Below are 24,415 nucleotides of genomic sequence, written 5' to 3' on the forward strand. Positions count from 1 at the left end.
ATAATATATAGGTTACAAGATGGTTATATACTTAATAAACACTTTTGGCTTTAAGGAACACAGAAACTCAATCAAAGCCCTCCCTTAATTTATGGCATACGTGTTACAAAGTCCTTATCTGAAGTCACACCAGAGTGGAAAACAAAAGGGGGAGGATAAGTGTGTGGGTGTATGTGTGTGTAGGCATGGTTAGAAGGAAAGAGAATTTGATTGTCCCAACTCATCAGAACAGCTGATGTTAAATTGTGGTGGGCAAAAAGGCATATACAGTCCAAACCTAAAGTATTTGCACAGTTACAACTTTTGTGTTCTTTGACACATTCAATTCTAAATAAAATGGATACTACATTAAGGTGGCAAGTCTCAGCTTTAATTTGAGTAAGTTTACATCAATATAGAAAGAACTGTGTGTGAGATATAGCCCTTTTAACAAATAGTGCCCAAAGTTTAGGGGTCCAAAAGTAATTTAAACAAAAGCATCATATTCCATATTTTGTGTAAAATCCTTTGCAGTCAATGACTGCCTGAAGTCTTTGACACATAGACATCAGCAGACACTTTATATCTTACCTGGCGATACTCTCCCAGTCCTTGTCCAAAGTTTGCTGTGGTGGAAGTGATTTAATAGTATTCCGGAAATGCAGTGAGTTTACTGACACAGAGCTGGTCTGATACAGTAGACTGACCCAGAGCAAAAGAAATGGAAACACTTCATACTGTAAGATCAAGGCAGTGATCAACAAATGGTAAACAAAAGGTAGGAAGGGAGGGCATTTGCATTCAGACCTTACAGTGTGACAGTCAAGATCAAGGGTCAACACAGTAAGGGGGTGGGGGTGGGGGGAAAGGAAGGGGCTCCCAGACAGATGAAATCAAGGGGCAGGAACATGAGGGGGTGCTGCATTCAGACAGGATCAAAAAGGTCAAATCAGCAGGGGTCAAAGGCAGGAAATACAAACAGTTGGCATCTTGTTGATCAAGGGGTTGTTCTCAGACATTACTTGATTATCAAGTCTCTACCCAAATGTGTATTTTCTTCTTCACTTGTCGTGGGGTCTCTCTGCCTTTAGTCTGGTATTCAGCAAGGTAGCTTAATCAGGTAATTGACTCAGCCAGTCGAGGATATTCCACTTCTTCATCCTGAAAAGCTCTTTGGTTGCTTTGGCCATATCATTGTTCTTCTGAATGATGAAATGTCGTCCAGTGAGTTTTGATGCACATGAAGCATGCACACAGAATGCTCCTTTATACCTCTGTAATCATCTCTCATCTTGTTTCTGTCAACACTGAAATCATCAATAAATGCCGGTGTGCCAGTTCAGCTGGCAGCCATACATGCCCAAACCATCACATAACCCCCACCATATTTGACAAATGAGGTGGGGTGCTTTGGATCATGAGCTGTTTTCTTTCTTCTCCATACTTTTCTTTAATTTGTTGATATTGTTTCATCAGTCTACTGAACTGTTTTCCAGAACTCTTCCGCTTTTTGTATGCTGTTGTGATCTGCAAACCTGGCCTTTCTGTTTCTGAGGCTTACCAGGAGTGTGCATCATGTGGTGAATCATCTGAGGTTATGGTCCAGAAGTCTTCTCTTGATCATTGACAAAGAAACATGTACACCTACATCCTGGAGAATATTCTTTACTTGCTGTGCAATCATAAAGGGTTTCTTCATAACCATACAATATTTTTTGAGCCTCATTATCTTCTTCACTTTCATGGTCACCTCTTTACTCCTCATATTAAGTGTGTGTGTGTGTGTGTGTTTTATGCAGTCAGAGAGGGACACATTAACTACTAATTTACTTTCAGTTGACTTGCGGCTTTACACTGTACAAAGTTCATCTTACCAACATTTTGTTGGCAATTCAGGGGGCTTAAATGAAACTCACAAAGTATCAAGTAAGTAGTATGCTCCCTTGAGCCTTTCAGCACAGCTGTTAAGTTTAAACGCAGCAGTGAGAGGCACCCTTCTGTCACATTTCATAAAAACCCTATGTGTTATATGTCACATTCAGAAATGCTACTATTTTGAGGGAATAAAAAATCAGACAATATTTTAAGATAATGTTGAAGAAGTTCAAAGGATTCTGATCTCCCTAAAATCAAAAGTCAGCTGACATGTTGCAGCCTGAAATGATCATCAAATTCACTTTGAAAGGGAGGACAGAGGGAGAAAGAAGGGAGGTTTCCTCTCCTGTGACCATGTCTTTCTCAACGTTCTGGAATCTTCTTGTCTCCGTCCCTTATCATAACAGACGGCAAGGGCAAATTCCATAATTAGTGAAGAATGGCATGAGACAAAGACAAGGACAAAGAGGAGGAGGAGAGGAGGAGGAGAGCAAGTGATAAGGGAAAGAGGAGGAGTACAGTTTGTCTTTATGAAGAGGAAAGATGTTTTATGAAGGCAAAACACATTACATGAGGATCTCCTTGAAAACAGTTTTCATTTTTACTTCATCGCTTTTGACTTGCAGGGAGCATTTCTACACACAGGTAATGTACTGAAAATATTTGTAGATTCTTTGTAGATACATATATATGAGATATCATACTCATACTTCAAGATAATAATCTCCCTATAATATCACAGGGTCCCTTAAGAAATAATGCATTTATATCCAAAACAGGTGTTAGATTATTTTTTTTGCTCAGAAGTTAAAACTAAAGGTGCTTCAATTTGTTCTGCTATATGTTATTTTGACTATAAGCTCTTGAGAATAACCTCCTAATGTTATCAGAATATTTTTTCTGTGTAGATTGTCAGAGTTTTTCAGTAGGTAGACAGCTCATTTTAGGATAAAATCTCTGGATGAAACGGCAGGATTTCTTTGTTGGTACAATTGGATTGATGTAGCATGACCCTGTGTCGCCTCAAAATTTCTTTGCATTTTGATTTTATAAAATTAAATGCAGTCTGATAGAAAAATTAACCGTCAAAGTTGAACCTCTATAGTCTGTATCGTCTGGATAGTCTGGATAAACAGGCCTGGAGCTCCTGCAGAAAAAGATAAAAATTGAATAATAATTTGGACTTTTCTTTCATTTGTGTGTGTGTGTGTGTGTCTGTGAGAGAGAGAAAGACCATGGTCATCCCACATGTTTTGACAGACATGGGAATGACACATTGGTATTTACCATGTAAATGTGTTTCACTGATACATATAAGACAGAGGGTGGCCAACTTCTGCTGAGTCAGGGCTCATAACGATTGAAGAAATGTTACGATGAGAAACGGTTGGAAGGTTGAAGCATAAAGGCTGATGATTTGATTCCTTAATCGTGCACCACATCCTGCACAGCTACTGACGTCCAATATCTCTCCTTTCCTCTCTCCACAAACCTTTGTCATTGTCAGTCATGTCAGAGGAAGGAGAGTTGACCTACAGTGAAGCGATTCAGAAGGCCAGTGACTCCATCACTCGCTTCCCTCTCATCCCAGTCAGAGAGATTCCTCTCATGAGCCACATTGCCAACAACTGGGACTCTATCTGGGCTTTCCGTCCTGACCCCTCAGACCTCCTCATTGCCACCTACCCTAAATCAGGTACTAAGACAGCTGGTTGACACATGCAGCTTGGGTCATTGACAGTAAATCTCTAAGTAAATTTTGGACAGGACATTTCTTTATATATTTGAATTACAGGAAGGGTGTGGGAGTAGATGATGCAATTCTTCTATGCTTCACAGCATTTACAGTCACCTTGAAACAACTGCCAGCTCTGTTAGGATTGTTTTTTGATTTTTCTAGTGCTTTTAATCAACTCAACCATAGCTAACAAATTAATTAATTTTAAATGGCACAATACAACTATTGCTTTGGTCTTAGATTATCTCTTGTCTCAACCTCAGTTTGTCAGGCTTGATAACAAACTGACATTATTTTAACAAAAACAGGAGTCCCACAGGGCCCAGTTTCATCCCCTTTTTTTATTCACACTCTATACCACTGACTATAGGCATAGTCAGGTGTCTTGTCAAATACAGACATTTTCAGATGACACTGCCCTAGCGGGTTTACTTAAACAAGGCAATGACCTGGCCTACAAAAGGTTAAAGGTTAAATCATTTGTCAGCTGGTGTCAGTGTTCTACTGAATGACTCAGAAGGTCTTTTGTTCTAGCAGCATTCAGATTTTTTAATGAATGCCTTTAGATATAGTTTAGATCCATAGCACTTTTTAGCTGTCAATCATGTCTAAATGACTTTACAAGGTTATTTACTTGTTGTGTACTGTGAATGCAATGTCTATATTGTTTGCTTCAGCTGGTAATCATTTCCCAAATAGCTTTTTATGGTGTTATTTATTTGTTGTACTCTGTGAATGCATTGTCTATATTGTTTGTTGTCTGCATGAGTTGATTTGGTGGCAAATGAGTTTTCCCTTTGGGGATTAATAAAGCTGTCTAATCTAATCTAATCTATTCAGTTTTACAGAAAATAAAATCAGTAAAACCCTTCATGTAGTGAAGACTGACATTTATAATTGAAAAGCAATGAAGGGAACCACATTTCCCTTTCCTTCAACGTGGAGGGCATTCAACATGTCATTTAGCCAATTTGGTTTTGGTGTTTTTCAGTGTTGTAGAAGCATTTTCTTTGCCACTACAAGGCCATAAGGAATATATTTCTTTGTGGTCAGGAAATTTCTAATTTTTGTAGAATTGTCAAAGACTGGAAAAGGTGTAATTGTAGAACTAGATTTGATGTGTTGGTTATTTTGTTGTGGGTGTAAGATGAGATTTAAGATTCAATACGCAGAAAGTATCCTATAGCTCAGGGTTAATTTGTGTTTTTGGGACATAAGGGACAACGTGGATGCAGGAGATAGTTGATCTGCTCTTTCACAACGGAGATGCAGAAGTCTGCAGACGAGCCCCCACACCAGTACGCAGTCCTTTCCTAGAAATCTGCTCCCCACCACCCATCCCCTCAGGTGTGTATCTCCTTTTTGTGATTATTATATTAAATAATGTTTTAGGCTTAATTTAATTTGAGCTGCTTCTACGTCACCTTGTATTTTCCTCATCACCATCTGTCTACAGTATTCACTTCAAGTGCACTGTGTGTCCTCTAGTTTGTGCTGAAACTCAAGATATTATTTTATGTCTCTCAAACCAAATGCAGATCTGACTGTGCCATTTCAGAACTCACAAATCCAATTCTGGGATGAATGTTTTCATAACTGCTCATTTCTTCCACCTTAATCAGGGTAAACAAGCTATTGACCCATAAACATTTTACTCAGCAAAAAAGTGCCAAAACTACGGAGCCCCCCTGGGGTAAGCTGTTAGTTTGTTTTAATGATTGTAAGGCAAGCATAGCTGTGTGTAGAATGATGCAGCTAACAAAAAAGACGCAATGATTCACAAAGCAAATATATGCTTGTTTGCTGTCTTGCCAAAAGTTATATGAGGATATCTATAAAGTAAATATGGAGCTACAGCCAGCGGGTGGTTAGCTTAAACGGCTAGCTTGGCTCTGTCCAAAGGTAATAAAATCCTCCTACCAGCATCTCTAAGGGACTGTTCATTATTTACCAGAGAGAGACTGGGGTGTGACTTGTTTTTTGTTTTGTTTTTTATCTTGACCGTCCCTGGAGTAGGAGTGTGCCCGAATACAAATAAATTATTCGGCAAAGCACAAATAGTGGGTTTTATATGAATATTTGTTTCATACAAATATTTAAAAAAATTATTTGTTGGGGGTATTCCCCAGAGATAAAGCTGAGCTTTAAGTGCTCCCAAGGGACTCTCCATAACCTGTTGTTCCCCTTCTCCTTTCCACAAAGTTAGGTTGTAAAAAATAGGCAATAAATGAAAAATGCAAAGCAGTAATTGCCTTTGAAATTCCTCCCTACACATTACATGGTATGCTGTCTCTCTGTTATGGGTGTATAAATAGGAAGAGGTCTGTCTGCATAAGGCGATGAGTAAAGTTTTAGCTCAGTAATCATCACAGTCGTCTATGATCTGGGAGACTCCAGTTCAAGACCCGATGTGGGGATCTCCTTTGTAAGGTAGTTTATTCATGAACACCTATTGTAACACTTTATTTTTCTAAAATTAAAAGTGTCATAAAAACAAAAACAGGATTTTTAAACCTCTTTCCATTTTTATTCAAATACAAATACAAATACAAATAATTTTGCTGCCTCAACAAATCCAGATACAAATACAAATACTGGGATCTCTGCACATCCCTACCCTGGAGTTACAAATGTTCTTTTTTGAGCTTCACTGAGTGACTGGGGGAAAATGCATAATATTCCCTCCACCATAAATAACCATATTTTATTATATTCACACCAAAGGTAGGTAGTATTGGAGAAAATAAAAAGCAAAGGCTGACCTTTTTCATATTTAGTAGCCAACAATGACGCTTAAACCTCCTAAGCACTCTGAGCCCCTTTCTCTTGTCATGAAAAAAACACTACCAACTTAACTTACTATGTCCTCTCCTATAGTACTGCAAAAGTTAGAAAATAAGACATTAACATAGTTCAGCCAATGTAACCAGCAAACAGCATGGAGGGAATAAGAGTTATCACCAAAACAAACAGCTAATTTCTTAAGCAAAATGTAACTCCTTCTTACAAATAATCACAATTATAACTAGAAATGCATTTCCTGCGGAAAATGCGTGTGAATGCTGAATACTGAATGCTGAATACTGAAAATAAATTGCAAAGCATTGCTGAAAACACTAAACACTTGTTCAGGATCCCTGTCTGTACGAATACTATTTGATTACCATGGCATGTTACATTTAAGAGATTTGGTGGTTAATAAGTAGTATGGTGGAGTTTTATTTATGACCACAAGGTGGGGCTATTGGTGCCATGATTCAGTGTGTTGTGCAGATTCTCATGGAAAACCTGTGTACCAAGTTTCATTTCATTAAAGACAACAAAATTGCTGAAATATCAAGTTATAAGGTGAATTAAGCGCCCCCTTTGGGCAAAATTTTATGAAATGTTACACACTTCTGACAAGTCAGCTTGTGCACACATTTCCCAAATTTGGTCACAATCCGACTCTCTATTGAGGAGTTATTGACCATTCAGTGCATTAGGCCACACCTTCAAAAGTTTGCTAACCAATAACAGACAAACCATAAGTGATATCTGAAAACAAATGAATAAGTTGTGTTCGGGGTCCTCTAAACATGGTATGTACCAAGTTTGGTGAAGATTGGATGATATATGTGCCAACAGAAGCAAAACATATGTTTATTTAAAAAAACAAAATGGCGAAAAATTTTATTGGCACAAATGGGCGTGGCCTATATCAATCTAATCAGCATCATCCAAGGAACTTCCTGACCAAATATTTTTTTGATAGGACTTACCGTTCATGAGTTATTAGCCAAAACGCAAAACATTTAATAACTGACCACATGGTGGTGCTATAGATACCATCTTTTAATATCTTAAGCATTTTCAGATGGGTCATCTGTATCTCAAATATGAATAGTCTAGCACTTTTAGTTTTTGAGATATTAGCTTTCAAACATTCCTCCCATAGACTTTCCATTATAAATTTTAATATTAAAAAAATGTATATAAAATCAATGATTTATGATAGAAAGCTGGAAATTAATAGCATAGCTGTCCTTAAAGAGCTGAACATTTTGATATTTGAATGGTTTCTGTCGCTCAAAGTATAGAGGAGTTGAAAGCTTTCAAAAAATGTATGGAAGAATAAGGAAAATACCTAGAAAAACATTTCCTGTGGAAAATGCGTGTGAATGCTGAATACTGAAATAAATCGCAAATCATTGCTGAAAATACTAAAGACTCATTCAGGATCCCCATCTGTACGAATGCTATTTGATTACCATGGCATGTTACATTTAACAGATTTGGCAGTTAATAAGTAGTATGGTGGAGTTTTATTTATGACCACAAGGTGGGGCTATTGGTGCCATGATTCAGTATGTCGTGCAGATTCTCATGGAAAACCTGTGTACCAAGTTTCATTTCATATAAGACAACAGAATTGCTGAAATATCAAGTTATAAGGTGAATTAAGTGCCCCCTTTGGGCAAAATTTTATGAAATGTTACACACTTCTGACAAGTCACCTTGTGTACAAATTTCCCAAATTTGGTCACAATCCGACTCTTTATTGAGGAGTTATTGACCATTCAGTGCATTAGGCCACACCTTCAAAAGTTTGCTAACCAATAACAGACAAAGCATAAGTGATATCTGAAAACAAATGAATAAATTGTGTTCAGGGTCTTCTAAACATGGTATGTACCAAGTTTGGTGAAGATTGGATGAAATATGTGCCAACAGAAGCAAAACATATGTTTATTAAAAAAAACAAAATTGCGGAAAAAATTCATAGGCGTAAATGGGCGTGGCCTATATCAGTCTACTCAGCATCATCCAAGGAACATGCTCACCAAATATGTTTTTGATAGGTCTTATCGTTCATGAGTTATTAGCCAAAATGCAAAACATTAAATTACTGACCACATGATGGGGCTATTAATACCATATTTTAATATGTTAAGCCTTTCCAGATGGGACACCTGTACCTTAAATATGAGCAGTTTAGCACTTTTAGTTTTTGAGATATTAGCTTTCAAACATTCCTCCCATAGACTTTCCATAATAAATTTTGATATTAAAAAAACCTAGAAATGCATTTCCTGTGGTGCTGAATACTGAAATAAATCGCAAATCATTGCTGAAAACACTAAAGACTCATTCAGGATCCCCATCTGTACGAATACAATTTGATTACCATGGCATGTTACATTTAACAGATTTGGCAGTTAATAAGTTGTATGGTGGTGTTTTATTTATGGCCACAAGGTGGGGCTATTGGTGCCATAATTCAGTATGTCGTGCAGATTCTCATGGAAAACTTATCTGCCAAGTTTCACTTCATTAAAGACAACAGAATTGCAGAAATATCATGTTAAAAAGTTACTTTAGCGCCCCCTTTGGGTAGAATTTGATGAAATGTTACACTCCTCTGTAAGGTCACGTTGTGTACAACATTCCCAAAATTGGTCGCAATCCAATTCAGTATTGAGGAGTTATTGACCATTAAGTGCATTAGGCCACGCCTTCAAAAGTTTGCTAACCAATAACAGACAAACCATAAGTGATGTCTGAAAACAAATGAATACATTTGATTCAGGGTCCTCTAAACATGGTATGTACAAAGTTTGGTGAAGATTGGATGAAATATGTGCCAACAGAAGCAAAACATATGTTTATTAAAAAAAACAAAATTGAAAAGACGGAAAAAGATATATAGGAGCAAATGGGCGTGGCCTACATCAGTCTACTCAGCATCATCAAAGGAACATGCTCACCAAATATTTTTTTGATAGGTCTTATCGTTCATGAGTTATTAGCCAAAACGCAAAACATTAAATTACTGACCACATGATGGCGCTATTGATACCATCTTTTAATATGTTAAGCCTTTCCAGATGGGACACCTGTACCTCAAATATGAGCAGTTTAGAACTTTTAGTTTTTGAGATATCAGCTTTCAAACATTCCTCCCATATACTTTCCATTATAAATTTTAATAATAAAAAAAATTATATAACATTACTGGATTAAGATAGAAAGCTGAAAAGTAATAGCCTGAACGTCCTTAAAAAGCTGAACATTTTGATATTTAAATGGTTTCTGTCGCTCAAAGTATGGAGGAGTTGAAAGCTCGCAAAAAATGTATGGAAGAATAATAATAATTAAAGCTGCAAGCAGCGATGAACGGGCCTTCGCGCCCTTGGGCACATTGGGCCGCGGCGCAGTCACCTAAGCCTCTGGGAACTAAGAAAACGTTTGGAGATGATCAGTGTGAGAGTCTTTTGACACACAATACTAACCAGTTTCTCTCTGTGAGCCCACCCCTCTGTTTATCACAGATAATTATGAGTTATGAAATCAAAATATTGTTAACCTTAATCAATAATTCGGGCACCAACTGTAGAATCTTTGAGGAACACAGTTGATTATTTGCAATAATTATCAATTATCAAAGATAATTAACTAATTAAAGCTGCAAGCAGCGTTGGTCGGGACCTCGCACTCCGGCCCGTTGGGATCAGATCACGCTTTTTAAAAATGAGGGATATTTCTTACAAGTGTGGTGTGCTTTTATTTTGAAAGTTTGATTGACATGTGTACTGTCAGGTGTGTAGAGACAATAAGTAACTGCAGCTGGACACAGAAAAATACTCATATATTTGAATGGAGAGTGTGAGCGAACCCACACCTTTTTGAACATTTACTGCTTCCACATAATTTTAGATACAAACTTCATTTGAACTTTAAATGAGTCACGAGACTTTGACCTACAAATCTTAAATTTACATGTGTTTTCTATCTTTTATTGTTTTTGAGATATTAGAGTGTGAGTTTTAAAGTCTTTTCTTGCTCCTCCTGTGATTTTATAATGAGTGTGTATTGCGGAATGTTTCACAGCACTGAGGGAGTGACATCACCAGGAGCAGTTGGAGAGGAGGATTTTAGAGAACGCTTCTTGTGAAATATCCTAATAAATCCCATGACTTTGGCCAAATCTAACATTAAAAATCATATTTTAGTAGGAAATTTCGTTGCGAATACATTGATACAGGTTTGAAAGTGGTCAGACTTATAGTTTAGACGTCAGAAGCCTCTGTTTGACACAAAGTTCATGCCCATAGATTACCTCCCCATTGGTTTACATTGTAAGGGTGATGTGTGACTGCAACTTTCAGGGCTTATTAAATCCAAACCGTTCGAGTTATTACAAAGTTTTTAACACCTTTTTTTCAGCATAGTGTCATAAATCATCTATTAAAGTTTGAAGCCGATACCATTAACGCCCTTGGAGGAGATAGCGTTTGTTCGGGGGCCAAAATTGGGGCAAAGTCTTATTTTGAAAAGCTGATTGCAGACTTCCTGTTGGATTTAGGTCAGGGGTGTCAGCGTATGGTTTGTAGGTCTTGATGAGACGAATAATTGAGTTTTGGTTCGATCTTTCTACAACATTCCTGCGGGCCGTGGCGGCCGTTTTAGATACATAGGTGGCGCTCTCGAGCACATTTTGGCACCTCGGGGGTTAATTTTTACATTTTAGTTCAGTTTTTGAGCATGTTTAGGGGGTCAAATTTAGAGTTAAAGTGGCGTATTAATAAAGAATAATAATAAAGAAACAAACACACGAAAAACAATAGGGTCTTCGCCCTTTGGGCTCAGGCCCTAATAATAATTCCTTTGGAAACAAGAGGGCTTCGCGCTGGTCAGTGCTCGGGCCCTAATTAAAGCTGCAAGCAGCGTTGAACGGGCCTTCGCGCCCTTGCGCACATCGGGCCGCGGCGCAGTCAGCTAAGCTTCTGGGAACCAAGAAAACGTTTGGAGATGATCAGTGTGAGAGTCTTTTGACACACAATACTAACCACTTTCTCTCCATGAGCGCACCCCTCTGTTTATCACAGATAATTATGGATTATGAAATCAAAATATTGTTAACCTTAATCAATAATTCAGGCACCAACTGTAGGATCTGTGAGGAACACAGTTGATTATTTGCCATAATTATCAATTATCTAAGATAATTAACTAATTATAATAATTAATAGAATTATTAATATGAACTAACAAACACGGAGCACCACCCGGAAACCAGGACCAATAACCGAACAAGGTAATCTCATAAATGGGAGTTCACCTAGAATGTTAATATCTGAGAGATATCAACATTCAAGGGTAAACAAAGAAGGGTTGAATTCAAGCTCTGACTCCTTCAATCAGCCACTTTTCACAGTATGTTACACACAATAATGACAAAAGAACTTCTCTTTAAAGATATAACATTGTTTATTAAACTTAGCAAAATTAACAAAGTTAACAAATACTTCATTCAATAAACAGCTATTCTAAAATCTAATTCTACCAAACAAAACACAAACAGCGTTGCACAGAGTTGGACACTTGCAGGGGAATGTGTGTATGTATGTATGTATATATGTGTGTGTGTGTGTGTGTGTGTGTGAGAGAGAGATGGCGACGGGGCCTGACGTGATGACGTCGACGGTCTGCGACGCGGACGTGACTGTGGGAGTAAGTCACGTCACGCGTGACTCGATGGCAGAAGTACGGCGGTGTCTTGGCTAGACAAAAACAAGGTGACTGGTGGTCGGCGTCTTGCCCTCACCCAATTCCGTGAAAAACACACGTGTCTGATGGCGGATAACGAAAGACAACGCAAAGCTTTGTCCGATGTTGTCTGACCATCAGATGTGCAAAAAGATGTCGGTGCGTGTATCTGTGCGCGCGTGTGAGTGTGTGTGTTAGTAGCAAGAGAGGAAGGAGGGAAAGCGATCGTGAGAAGGAGAGAAGCGGCTCGTTTGTCCACAGAGAGCGCACGTACGGACGGCAGTCTGTAACATACGTTGTCTGGTTTCAGATCGACAAAGCAGTTACTTTCTCACTCACGGCGGCAGAAACACAGCAGTAGTCCCGAGCGGGACAAACACAAAATAGTCTAGCGTGGTGAACACAACTAACAGGCAGCAAACTTAAAATACTCCTCAGAGTAAAGCAGAGAAAAATGGACTTGGCGGTCCGTCAACTCACACAACAAGAACAATAGCAATAAAGCTTAAAATCTAAACAACAGCAACTGATGCTGAAAAGAACACACAACTACTCTGCCCCTGCCTAGACTTATGCCTCTTACTTGGTTGCTTCACAAAGCGAGCAGGGTGTGTGTGTAGTCCGTCTTAATGTCCAACTTTGTCCTTGGCTAAAAATAGATGTGTGCGAAGTGGAAAGAAATACTTGTACACTGTGCGACTACTAATTGCAACCATAAAAGTATATGAATTCTAGAGGGATTGAAAGTTAAAACGACGGATACAGGAAGTGGCGACACTTGTAAGGGCAGCGCAGCGTTAACTGCAGCATGAGCGAAAGAAGCACAACCAGTTAGCCTCTGCTAGCCTCTTAGCTAACCCTGGTTCTCTGTTTAGATCCAACCGATATGTTATTTAGGTTAAGGTGGAGAAAACCAGCGGGTCTGTCGGCCAGCTGAGTAAGTGAACCCTACGGAAAAAACACCGTGACCATCACGGTAAAACAGTACGTAGAGAACTGCTGTGTTCAGCTGCACAGATAGGAAATCCCTCGGCTGACAGGATGTACCACTCTGTGCGGGAAAATATTTTACCCTCCCCTTTTCTGGTTTATAACAATGGTTGGCAACCAGAATATTAGGTGCATTACTGCCACCCTCCGCTTCGGGCTGTGAACCAATGATTAAATCCTACACATTATTCCTGTCTGTCTAATAAACTACATAACGAACCTGCTGCTCCACCCCCTCAGCAGGTCCGTTACAATTTTAATGCTGTGCTCCGAATCTTGTTAAATAACCGTGACCTCAATATTGAACAAGATATTGACTATATAGTGATTACGATTTTTGCCATAATCAAGCACCCCTAAAAACAACAAAAATTGTGATTTACATACACACACACACACAGAGTTTAACACTTTGGGGCACTTCGGGGGTTAATTTTTACATTTTATCAAATTTTTCTACCAAACCTGATGTGCGTGCCAAATTTGGTGAGTTTTCGAGCATGTTTAGGGGGTCAAATTTAGAGTTAAAGTGGCGTATTAATAAAGAATAATAAAGAAACAAACACACGAAAAACAATAGGGTCTTCCCCTTTGGGCTCAGGCTCTAAAAAACACACGAAAAACAATAGGGTCTTCGCCCTTTGGGCTCAGGCCCTAACAAAAAAACACACGAAAAACAATAGGGTCTTCGCCCATTGGGCTCAGGCCCTAATAATAATAAGAAAGAAACAAACACACGAAAAACAATACGGTCTTCGCCCTTTGGGCTCAGGCCCTAATAATAAAGAAACAAACACACGAAAAACAATAGGGTCTTCGCCCTTTGGGCTCAGGCCCTAATAATAATAATTCCTTTGGAAACAAGAGGGCTTCGCGCTGGTCAGCGCTCAGGCCCTAATAATAATAATAATTCCTTTGGATACAAGAGGGCTTCACACTGGTCAGCGCTCGGGCCCTAATAATAATAATAATTCCTTTGGATATAAGAGGGCTCCGCGCTGGTCAGCGCTCTGGCCCTAATAATAATACTAATAATAATAATAATAATAATAATAATAATAATAATAATAATAATAATTCCTTTGGATACAAGAGGGCTTCGTGCTGGTCAGCGCTCGGGCCCGAATAAAGATTTGGATAACAAATGATATTAAAAAGACAATTACATCTGATTGACAAGAGCCGTGACAGTGTTTACATAAAAGTTGGTAAACTCTTCAAGTAAAGGCATGGACTGCCCGTCCACCTCAATGTGTAATTATCAATCTTTACAGCTTGAGCAGCTGGTGTGGAAGTTAGTATGCACCAGAGTATCTCAGTGGGCTTTTCAGTGCAGTACATGTTACTAGAAATGCATTTCCTGTGGAAAATGCGTGTGAATGCTGAATATTGAAATAAATCGCAAATCATTGCTGAAAATACGAAAGACTCATTCAGGATCCCCATCTGTACAAATACAATTTGATTACCATGGCACGTTACATTTAACAGATTTGGCAGTTAATAAGTTGTATGGTGGTGTTTTATTTATGACCAGAAGGTGGGGCTATTGGTGCCATAATTCAGTATGTTGTGCAGATTCTCATGGAAAACTTATCTACCAAGTTTCACTTCAGGCAAACCCATGATGACCCCTGTTCTTCCCGCTTCTCCCCCTCAAACAAGCTGTGTTGTGACACTCAACATGTCTATGAATGAGACCAGAGAGAAAGACGTTTCTAAAAGCCTCTGTGCGTTCAGCTCTCTGTACTTTTGTAGCTTCTGACTGAATCTCTGTGGTTTGAAGATGAGTTTCTCTCCCGTGTCACTGTTTGCTCTTTCAGAAATCTCCTTTGTTTTACTGTTTCCTGATTGCTTTCAGTTGTATCTGAGCCGTATTAAGTTACTGCACATGAAAACATTTCCTCATGCTGCTGCTGCGCATTAAAAGCTTTTAAATAACAAAATAACAAGGGCTGAAGAATTTATGGGAAATTAAATTTGTTTATCCACCATTTTATATCCACAACTTTGACCACTTGTCATAGCCATAATGTACGCACTGCTTTTTGACTCAAGATAAGCACATCATCAGTTAAAAGACACACCTTCAAGAGGGTAGTCCTTTTGTAATGAAGATGCAAATCCCAATCATCCTGGGCTGACGCACAGAGTCAAGCCAAGCCAGAATATGTGTATGGAAAAGGCCTAATAATGTACATTTAACGTGAGTTTTCTAGCAACACATAGTGGACAAAGGGATTGACAGTTATCTCCTACATACAATGTCCAGTATTTAGGAAAATGTATATAACCGAGTCCGTTTCCCTCTGGTAAATGTATTGCTAAATCATGTTGCTCTGAAGTAATAGCACTTCGACTGAGGAGCACCCTGACGTGCACAAAGGTGCGAGGGCCTTACCATTGCGTCTTGCAGCTTTAATTATTAGGGCAAAGCACCAAAAGGTGCAAAGGCCCTATTGTATTTGGCAGAATTATTCTTCTTCTTCCAAAAGAAACGCATTTCTGAGGGGCTAAACTTGCTTGAAAACTTGCAAAACTTTGCACATGCATCAGAAGTGGTAAAAAAAATGTATTATTTTATGCGTTGTGGACATGGTTGTGGCAAAATGGCCTGATAGCACCCCCTAGAAAATTTCAAATTTGAAGCCTTTAAAATTCATGTAGATGAGTAAAATTTGATAGGCACATCATTTCCAGATGCACCAAAAAGCCTCTTGGAGCCATATCCTAAATTCAACAGGGAGTCAGGAACTCTCTCCCCCCAGTTCCTGTCATCTCTCCAATATCCCTAAAATAAAGGTATAAAATGCCAGCCCCCTCCACCCCCCATGTCTTTGTTGACATTCCACTATTAAGACGTTGGCTTCTCCCTTAATCTTGTTGGAACAAAAATAATTTTAAGGTCATAAAGCAGCTGCAGGATATTTATTCATAACATAAATGTAACATAAATGGCCTATGAGATAGTGTGTAACAGCAGTATTTCATATGCACTCATCCTTTTCCCTGAATTCATATCTTAGGTCTTGATCTTCTGAAGAAAATGGATCCCCCAAGAGTTATCAAGACACATCTTCATTTTCAGCTTGTGCCTCCTGGGTTTTGGGAAAACAAGTGCAAGGTATGACTTGATCTGACATTCAACTGAGAGCAAAATCCTGCCGTGAATTCAGTAATGGGATAAAGGTTGATAACACAATGCATGTAAATGGAGTAAGAAGTTAACAATACAAAGCCATACAACCACTGCCTCATCAAACAACCTGTTCTCTGTATTGTTGTGAATGTCTTTGTTTTATGTCCTCATGATTTTGTGTAAAGGCTATCTACGTGGCACGCAATGCCAAAGACAACCTGGTGAGCTACTACCACTTTGACCGTATGAATCTGGCCCAGCCTGAGCCCGGGCCCTGGGAGGGATACATCCACAAGTTCATGCGAGGGGAATGTAAGTAGATTAAAACACATTCCTGTGTCATCTTACCATCAGTCAAACTGGTTATTTCTGTTAGTACAAAGCTTAGCTAAATCATCAAACGAATACTTAATTTGGTTGGTTGTTGATTTTGGCAGGCAGCTGTGTACAATTGATGTACGAAAAATAACACATTTGCAGACCTGAATTTTGTCTCTGCTGACAAACTGTAATCTAAATGGATGACATTTATCGTTTATTTGATACAGATATTGATTCTGACATGAAATACGCAAAACTACAGTTACTATGAACCATTTTGGCGGAACAGAAAAATACATATGGATTTTTATCCCAAAACCCCTCTTGATACAAGTCATCATCACTTGAGGGGTGGGAAGGTTGGGGACGCTCCATCACAGTAGCATCTTCAACCAGGAAATTCATTTCAGACAAAAACAAACACTGGAGTTTCAATAAGAAAGGAAACCAAACCACTTGGTCAACTTCAGTGATTCTACAGACAGATATACTATGCAAACAAGGGGTCAGATCTAGTCGCCTGCTGCAACCTTACTTGAAACTGTGGCGGTTTAAAAGGATAGAGAGAGGAAACATAAGATAGTGGAGACACAAAGGGGAGGTGAGAGCATGGAAATATAACAGTAACAATGACAATTATGTTAACAAGCATATGAAATTTGGAAAAGATCAGACCATGTGGAGTCAAGTTATAAGGCTTTGAAATTTCATGGCGAGACATCGAAATTCGCTGCGTCGTCATGGCAACACCTTTTGACAAAAAGTCACCAACTTCATAACATACGATCTCCAAGGTCTTTAGGCTATTCTGAGTAAATTTGAGGTGGATCCCATCACCGTGCGACCCACAGAGCGTCAAAGTGTAAAACATGTAACTTCCTGTTGCCAGTAGGTGGCGCTATGACTTAGATCCAATATTGACACAGGAATGTGTTCAGGACGGGACTCTTTCCAAGCACAAAAGGTTTGGGTCTCTTAGGATCATGCATGCCAGAGTTATGGCCATTTGAATTTTCACGGCGAAGGATCGAAATTCGCCGCCCGACCACACCCCCTCAGCAATGTCGAAAACTCACTGTTTTGATAACTTTTCATCTCCCAGGTCTGTAGATGATACTGACCGAATTTCAAGTTGCTGAGGTCAAATCCCTAGGAGGAGTTCGTTAAAGTACTAGCTAAAAACGGCAAAATTGGCCTGAAAATCGCAACTTTGAACCAAAATGGCCGACTTCCTGTTGGATTTAGGGTATGGCTCCAAGAGAGTTTTTGGTGCGTCTGGTCATGATATATAAGCACACCAAATTTCATTGTTCTACGACGATCTGTATCGTGGGGCTCGCTTTTCTTAATTTTCTAGGTGGCGCTGTCGAGCCATTTTTCCCTGCATTTTTTGCGAGACCCATAAAATCTGCGAATTTCACCAGAACTGACGCGCACGCCAATTTTTGTGAGCTTTGGTACACGTTTGTAGAAGTTATTTGACGTCAAAGAGTTGTAATAATAATAATAATAATAATAATAATAATTAAAGCTGCAAGCAGCGATGATCGGGCCCTCGCACCCCAGCGCATGTCGAAGTGACGCTCAGTCGAAGGGCTTTTGTCAGTGACTTGTTGTGTAAAGTTTGAGGCAGATCCAACCATGTACACTCAAGTTATATCAATTTCCTCTGTCATGGCGAAACATCAAAACTCAATGCCACGCCACGGCCAAACCATCATGATCATACACTACTCTAGATGACACACACTGATTTTGAAGTCCTTACGATGGATTCTGTAGGAGGAGTTCTTTAAAATACAAGGTATGCGAAATGGCCAAGAAAAGGCGAAAATGTACCATTTTTTTCAAGATGGCCGACTTCCTGTTCGACTTACAATAAGGCGTCAACAGACTTTTTTGTGCGTCTTGACATTATACATGTGCCCTGTGAATTTCATCTTTCTACGTTAATCTGGAAGGCGGGGCTGCAATTTTGAAATTTTAAAGGGGGCGCTGTTGAGCCATTTTGCCACGCCCATTCAAAGCGACCACATAGGATTTTAGCTGACATCACTCTAGACATGTGTGTCAAGTTTCATGACTGTAGAGCAATCCCTTCTCCCTGAAAAACAGTATCATATTTCATGGCGAAGGATGTGTCGCCATGGTAACAGCATTCAGTTTTGGGTCATGAGCTGCCAAATGTAGCATCACCAAGGTCTTGTTTATTAGCTGACTTAATTTCAGGTGCATCAGCCAAATTTCCTAGGAGTAATTAGACAAAGTACGACGCATGATACTTCCTGTTGCCAGTAGGTGGCGCTATGACTTTCGCTAAATATGAGACTGAACATGTGTTCAGATTGGGACTCTTAACAAGCATATGAAATTTGGAAAAGATCAGACCACGTGGAGTCAAGTTATAAGGCATTGAAATTTCATGGCGTCACATCGAAATTCGCCGCGTCGCCATGGCAACACCTTTCAACGAAGGGTCACCAACTTCATAATATAAGATCTCCAAGGTCTTGAGGCTATTCTCAGTAAATTTCAGCTGGATTCGATCACCGTGCTGCCCACAGGGCGTCAGAGCGTAAAACATGTAACTTCCTGTTGCCAGGAGGTGGCGCTATGACTCATATCCTGTATTGTCACATGGACCCGTTCAGGGCGGGACTCTTATGAAGCACAAAAGGTTTGGCTCTCTTAGGATCATGTATGCCGGAGTTATAGCCGTTTCATTTTTCATGGCGAAGGATCGAAATTCGCCGCCCAGCCACGCCCCCTAGGAAAGACTAATGAGAATTGTTTTAACAACTTTTAATCTCCTATGCCTGTAGATGATACGGACCGAATTTGAAAGTCCTGGGGTCAAATCTCTAGGAGGAGTTCGTTAAAGTATGCGGGCTGGAAATAACAAAATCGGTGCAAAATTTCAACTTTGATACAAAATGGCCGACTTCCTGTTAGAGTTAGGCTATATGTCCTTGAGACTTTTTGGTGCGTCTGGTCATGATACATATGCATACCGAATTTCGTTCTCCTACGACAATCTGTATCGAGGGGCTCAATTTTCTTGACTTTCTAGGTGGCGCTGTCGAGCCATTTTGTCCCGCTTTATTTCGAGACCCATAAAATATCGAAATTTTCGCCAGTCCTGACATCTGTGCAAATTTTCATGAGTTTTCGTGCATGTTTAGGCCCTCAAAAATGCGTTTGTTTCGGAGGAATAATAATAACTCCTTCAGTTTCAATAGGGCTTCGCACCGGTCGGTGCTCGGGCCCTAATAATAATTAAAGCTGCAAGCAGCGTTGAACGGGCCTTCGCGCCCTTGCGCACAGCGGGCCGCGGCTAAGTCAGCTAAGCTTCTGGGAACCAAGAAAACGTTTGGAGATGATCAGTGTGAGAGTCTTTTGACACACAATACTAACTACTTTCTCTCCGTGAGCGCACCCCTCTGTTTATCACAGATAATTATGGATTATGAAATCAAAATATTGTTAACCTTAATCAATAATTCAGGCACCAACTGTAGGATCTGTGAGGAACACAGACAACACATAATAATTAATAGAATTATTAATATGAACCAACAAACACGGAGCACCACCCGGAAACCAGGACCAATAACCGAACAAGGTAATCTCATAAATGGGACTTCACCTAGAATGTTAATATCTGCGAGATATCAACATTCAAGGGTGAACAAAGAAGGGTTGAATTCAAGCTCTGACTCCTTCAATCAGCCACTTCTCACAATATGTTACACACAATAATGACAAAAGAACTTCTCTTTAAAGATATAACATTGTTTATTAAACTTAGCAAAATTAACAAAGTTAACAAATACTTCATTCAATAAACAGCTATTCTAAAATCTAATTCTACCAAACAAAACACAAACAGCTTTGCACAGAGTTGGACACTTGCAGGGGAATGCGTGTATGTATGTATGTATATATGTATATATGTGTGTGTGTGTGTGTGTGTGTGTGTGTGTGTGTGTGTTAGTAGCAAGAGAGGATGGAGGGAAAGCGATCGTGAGAGGGAGAGAAGCGGCTCTTTTGTCCACAGAGAGCGCACGTACGGACGGCAGTCTGTAACGTACGTTGTCTGGTTTCTGATCAACAAATCAATTTACTTTCTCACTCACGGTGGCACAAAAGTAGCAGTAGTCCCGACCGGGAAAAACACAAAATAGTCTAGCGTGGTGAACACAACTAACAGGCAGCAAACTTAAAATACTCCTCAGAGTAAAGCAGAGAAAAATGGACTCGGCGGTCCGTCAACTCACACAACAAGAACAATAGCAATAAAGCTAAAAAGGCTAAATGCTAAACAACAGCAACTGATGCTGAAAAGAACACACAACTAACACTGCCTATGCCCAGACTTATGCCTCTTATTTGGTCGCTTCAGAAAGTGCGCAGGTTGTGTGTGTGTGTGTAGTCCGTCTTAATGTCCATCTTTGTTCTTGGCTCGGAGGCAGACGGTGCCGTTCTCGCATGTCGGCGAAAACACGGCAGCTGGCTCTGAGTGGAGTGGCGGAGAGAACAGCAAAGACGACTCGGTGAAGACGCGCAGGGCAGAGCCGGTCCACGTTATCCCGAAGTAACTTCATTTCCTCTTTCTCGGGGGAATTTGAGGACGCTGGTTGCAGCAGCGGTCTCTCTCGGGTCCAGGAATGTGTTCGGGTGAACACGGGCAAAGTCTCGTCTCGTCCGACAAGGGGAGTCTTCGATGAGGGGAAAACATGTTCGTGGGGTAGTCAAGCTAACTCACAGGGGAACAGGAGTTAACCCTAGCTCAGTGACATGGGAAAGACGTGTAGTTTGGGCGTGCTCGCTTATAAAGGGGTGGTGATGTCATGGCTGCGTCCTCAGGACGCTCCGCTGTGCAGGAGCGTCTCCGCCAATGAGGGACCGATGTTGACTGGTCCCTGCTGAGGTGTGAAAATCGCAAAGCATCCTTGGAAATGGAGTTTGCTCCACCCTCATGGCAGGTCCATTACAGTTTTAATACGGAGCTCCGGAACTCCAGCCTTCCTGAGTTTTTCCCTCATATAGGCTATAGTTTTTCTTAATCATTACTACAATATATGATTACATATGTAATAGTCTCCTCAGCCAAGTTAGAAAAAATATGTGCATGTATGAACAACAGCAATTGGAGAAGATGACAGGCAAAAAGTAATCATGTTAAATAATCATGATCTCAATATTGAACAAAAATGATTGTGATTATAATTTTTGCCATAATCAAGCACCCCTAAAAACAGCAAATTGTGATTTACATACACACACACACACACACACACACACACACACACACAGTTTAAATATGTATGTGATAAATTGTAAATATGTATGTAATGAATTGTTTTCTTTAAGAAACTCTTACTTGAACATTTTTCAGTGTGCTCCTAAAGTTATATGTATGCTCCTAATTTCTGTCATTTAGGAACACATGTACTCCTTGAAAAAAAGTAAGGATTGAACACTGCTGTCAGATATGTAGAAGCACTAAGTAACTGGAGTGTGGTGCAGTCCAAGGACTTCTGTCACAGGCAGTAGATGTTTACTTTACCCATCCCCCCCCTCCCATACTCTCTCTCCCTCTCAGTTGGAAGGAAAGATTTCAAAGTGATCTTCTTGTGAAATATCCTCATAAATCCCATAACTTTGGCCAAATCCTTCATAAAAATCACATTTTTTTGTAAGAATTTTCGTCACGAATCCATTGATACAGGTTTGAAAGTGGTCGGACTTATAGTTTAGACGCCAGATGCCCCAGTTTGGCACAAAGTCCATGCCCAGAGATTGCCTCCCCATTGGTTTACATTGTAAGGTGTAATGTCGCACTCCAACTTTCAGGGCTTACTAAATCTAAACCGTTCGAGTTATTACAAAGTTTTTAATAACTTTTGCTCAACACAGTGTAATAAGTCATGTATTAAAGTTTGAAGCCGATACCATTAACGCCCTAGGAGGAGATAGCGTTTATTCAAGGTCCAAAATTGGCAAAAATTCATATTTCGAAATTGACATTGCGGACTTCCTGTTGGATTTAGGTCAGGGGTGTCAGTGTATGATTTGTAGGTCTTGATGAGACGAATAATTGAGTTCTCTACGACATTCCTACGAGCCGTGGCGGCCGTTTTAGATACATAGGTGGCGCTAGAGAGCACATTTTGGCACTTTGGGTGTTAATTTTTACATTATATCAAATTTTTCACCATTCCTGATGTGCGTGCCAAATTTGGTGAGTTTTTGAGCATGTTTAGGGGGTCAAATTTAGAGTTAAATTGGCGTAATAATAAAGAAGAAGAAAGAAACAAACACACGAAAAACAATAGGGTCTTCGCCCTTTGGGCTCAGGCCCTAATAATTCCTTTGGAAACAAGAGGGCTTCGCGCTGGTCAGCGCTCAGGCCCTAATAATGTGTGTTTTTTAATTTTTTTTTAACTGTCCTGTTTGGCAGCTCAGGTGTGCAGAATGAAGAGTCTGTGCCTTGGGGTGCCAGAACAGATTTGCTAATAGTTCCTGCACATAAACAGGAAGAATTCATATGTAAACTACTGAAGTTGAAGTTCATGTAATGCATTGTAATGACATAAATACAAATGTCTGAAATGCATTACAGCTCAGTTATTAAATAAACATTATTTCCTTTCCTGTTATGTTTATAGCAACATGTAGTTATTGGATTGCTGTATCTTGTCCAGGCTACTGATGAGGATGTGAAACACAGAAGGGATACAGACAACATGCAACGTGAAGCCTGCCCATTTCCTTTTAAGACACATTTGTTCAATTGACATTGACCTTTTCATATTAAAATCACTGAAGATTAAAACTGTTGCATATTAACACATCAGGAACAAAGGTAACATGAATTGAAACATGCAGGAATATACATTAAAAGTTGTAAAAGAGACCAACGACTATCATGTGGCAAACAGAGACTAACACATCTTCACAAACACCGGTTACAAAGTGCTTCACAGTCAAAGAAATAAAGTACGTACAAAGTGCTTCACAGTCAAATAAATAAGTTAATAATAAATAAATCTAAAATCTCCATTCCATGATCATTTTCACATAATACACACAATACATAACAATCCCAAATCTCTCCACAATACTACAAAATCTGAAATTTATACACACAATTGACCAGTTGGAGTTGGACAGACTCTACACTAAATAAGACAACATCCATAATGAAAGCCAGCCTACACACCATGAACAACACACAAGTCAGTGTGTTCCTAAAACCCAACAGATAAGCACAACTACAACATGAATACGATAACACTTGCACTGGGACACTGTGATGTAGCTGATTGACTCAGACAAATTAACTTAATCCTGCTCTAAATTGAAATCCACATCAAAAATTGCCTCCATATCCTCAAAGTCATCAAACACAAACAAACTTCTTATGTCATCTAACTGTCCTTGATCATGTTTAACACCAAAACTACACAGAATACCTTTATGATCACTGAAGTACACGGGCATCACTGCACATTCCACATCATACTGTGTTGTTTTAACATAAACATGATCAATCAATGTCCCCTTCTCTGTAGTTTCTTGTGTTACATGCTGCTTAAATCCTTTTTGGCCCATGAATTTACAAATTGATGATTCTTTTAAAATGTTTTCATTAGAATCTCCCAGTAGTACAATTGTGTTACTTATTGGATTTAACCAGTCAAGCAACTTCCCCACATTATGTATAAATAAAGAATTTGGATAAGATGGTGGACGATAAACTACTGCCATCAATATGTTTAATTTGTTACACAGGCAAACCAAACACTCCAGATTTAAGTCGGGTACCTGCAGAATCTGAC

The 24,415-nt window shown here is 39.5% G+C and overlaps 1 protein-coding gene and 1 long non-coding RNA gene across 4 annotated transcripts in view; both read left to right on the forward strand.

Moving 5' to 3' along the window:
* Positions 1-2,149: 2,149 nt before the first annotated feature.
* Positions 2,150-24,415, forward strand: part of LOC122995627 (sulfotransferase 1C2-like) — a 55,931-nt gene continuing 33,665 nt past the window's right edge. Inside the window, exons 1-5 of one of the 3 annotated variants that reach the window (XM_044370951.1) lie at positions 2,150-2,499; positions 3,362-3,550; positions 4,811-4,939; positions 16,138-16,235; positions 16,436-16,562. In XM_044370951.1, coding sequence (XP_044226886.1) covers positions 3,364-3,550; positions 4,811-4,939; positions 16,138-16,235; positions 16,436-16,562 — 541 coding nt within the window. In that variant the 5' untranslated portion in view covers positions 2,150-2,499; positions 3,362-3,363. The remainder of the gene's footprint in view (positions 2,500-3,361; positions 3,551-4,810; positions 4,940-16,137; positions 16,236-16,435; positions 16,563-24,415) is intronic. The other 2 variants (XM_044370950.1, XM_044370949.1) reach the window with 2 other exon arrangements.
* On the forward strand, positions 22,995-24,228 carry LOC122995671. The gene is made up of 2 exons (XR_006406827.1): positions 22,995-23,573; positions 23,609-24,228. It is a non-coding gene; the product is annotated as an uncharacterized LOC122995671 (long non-coding RNA).

This window comes from Thunnus albacares, chromosome 13 (assembly GCF_914725855.1).
Source record: "Thunnus albacares chromosome 13, fThuAlb1.1, whole genome shotgun sequence".
NCBI lineage: Eukaryota > Metazoa > Chordata > Actinopteri > Scombriformes > Scombridae > Thunnus > Thunnus albacares.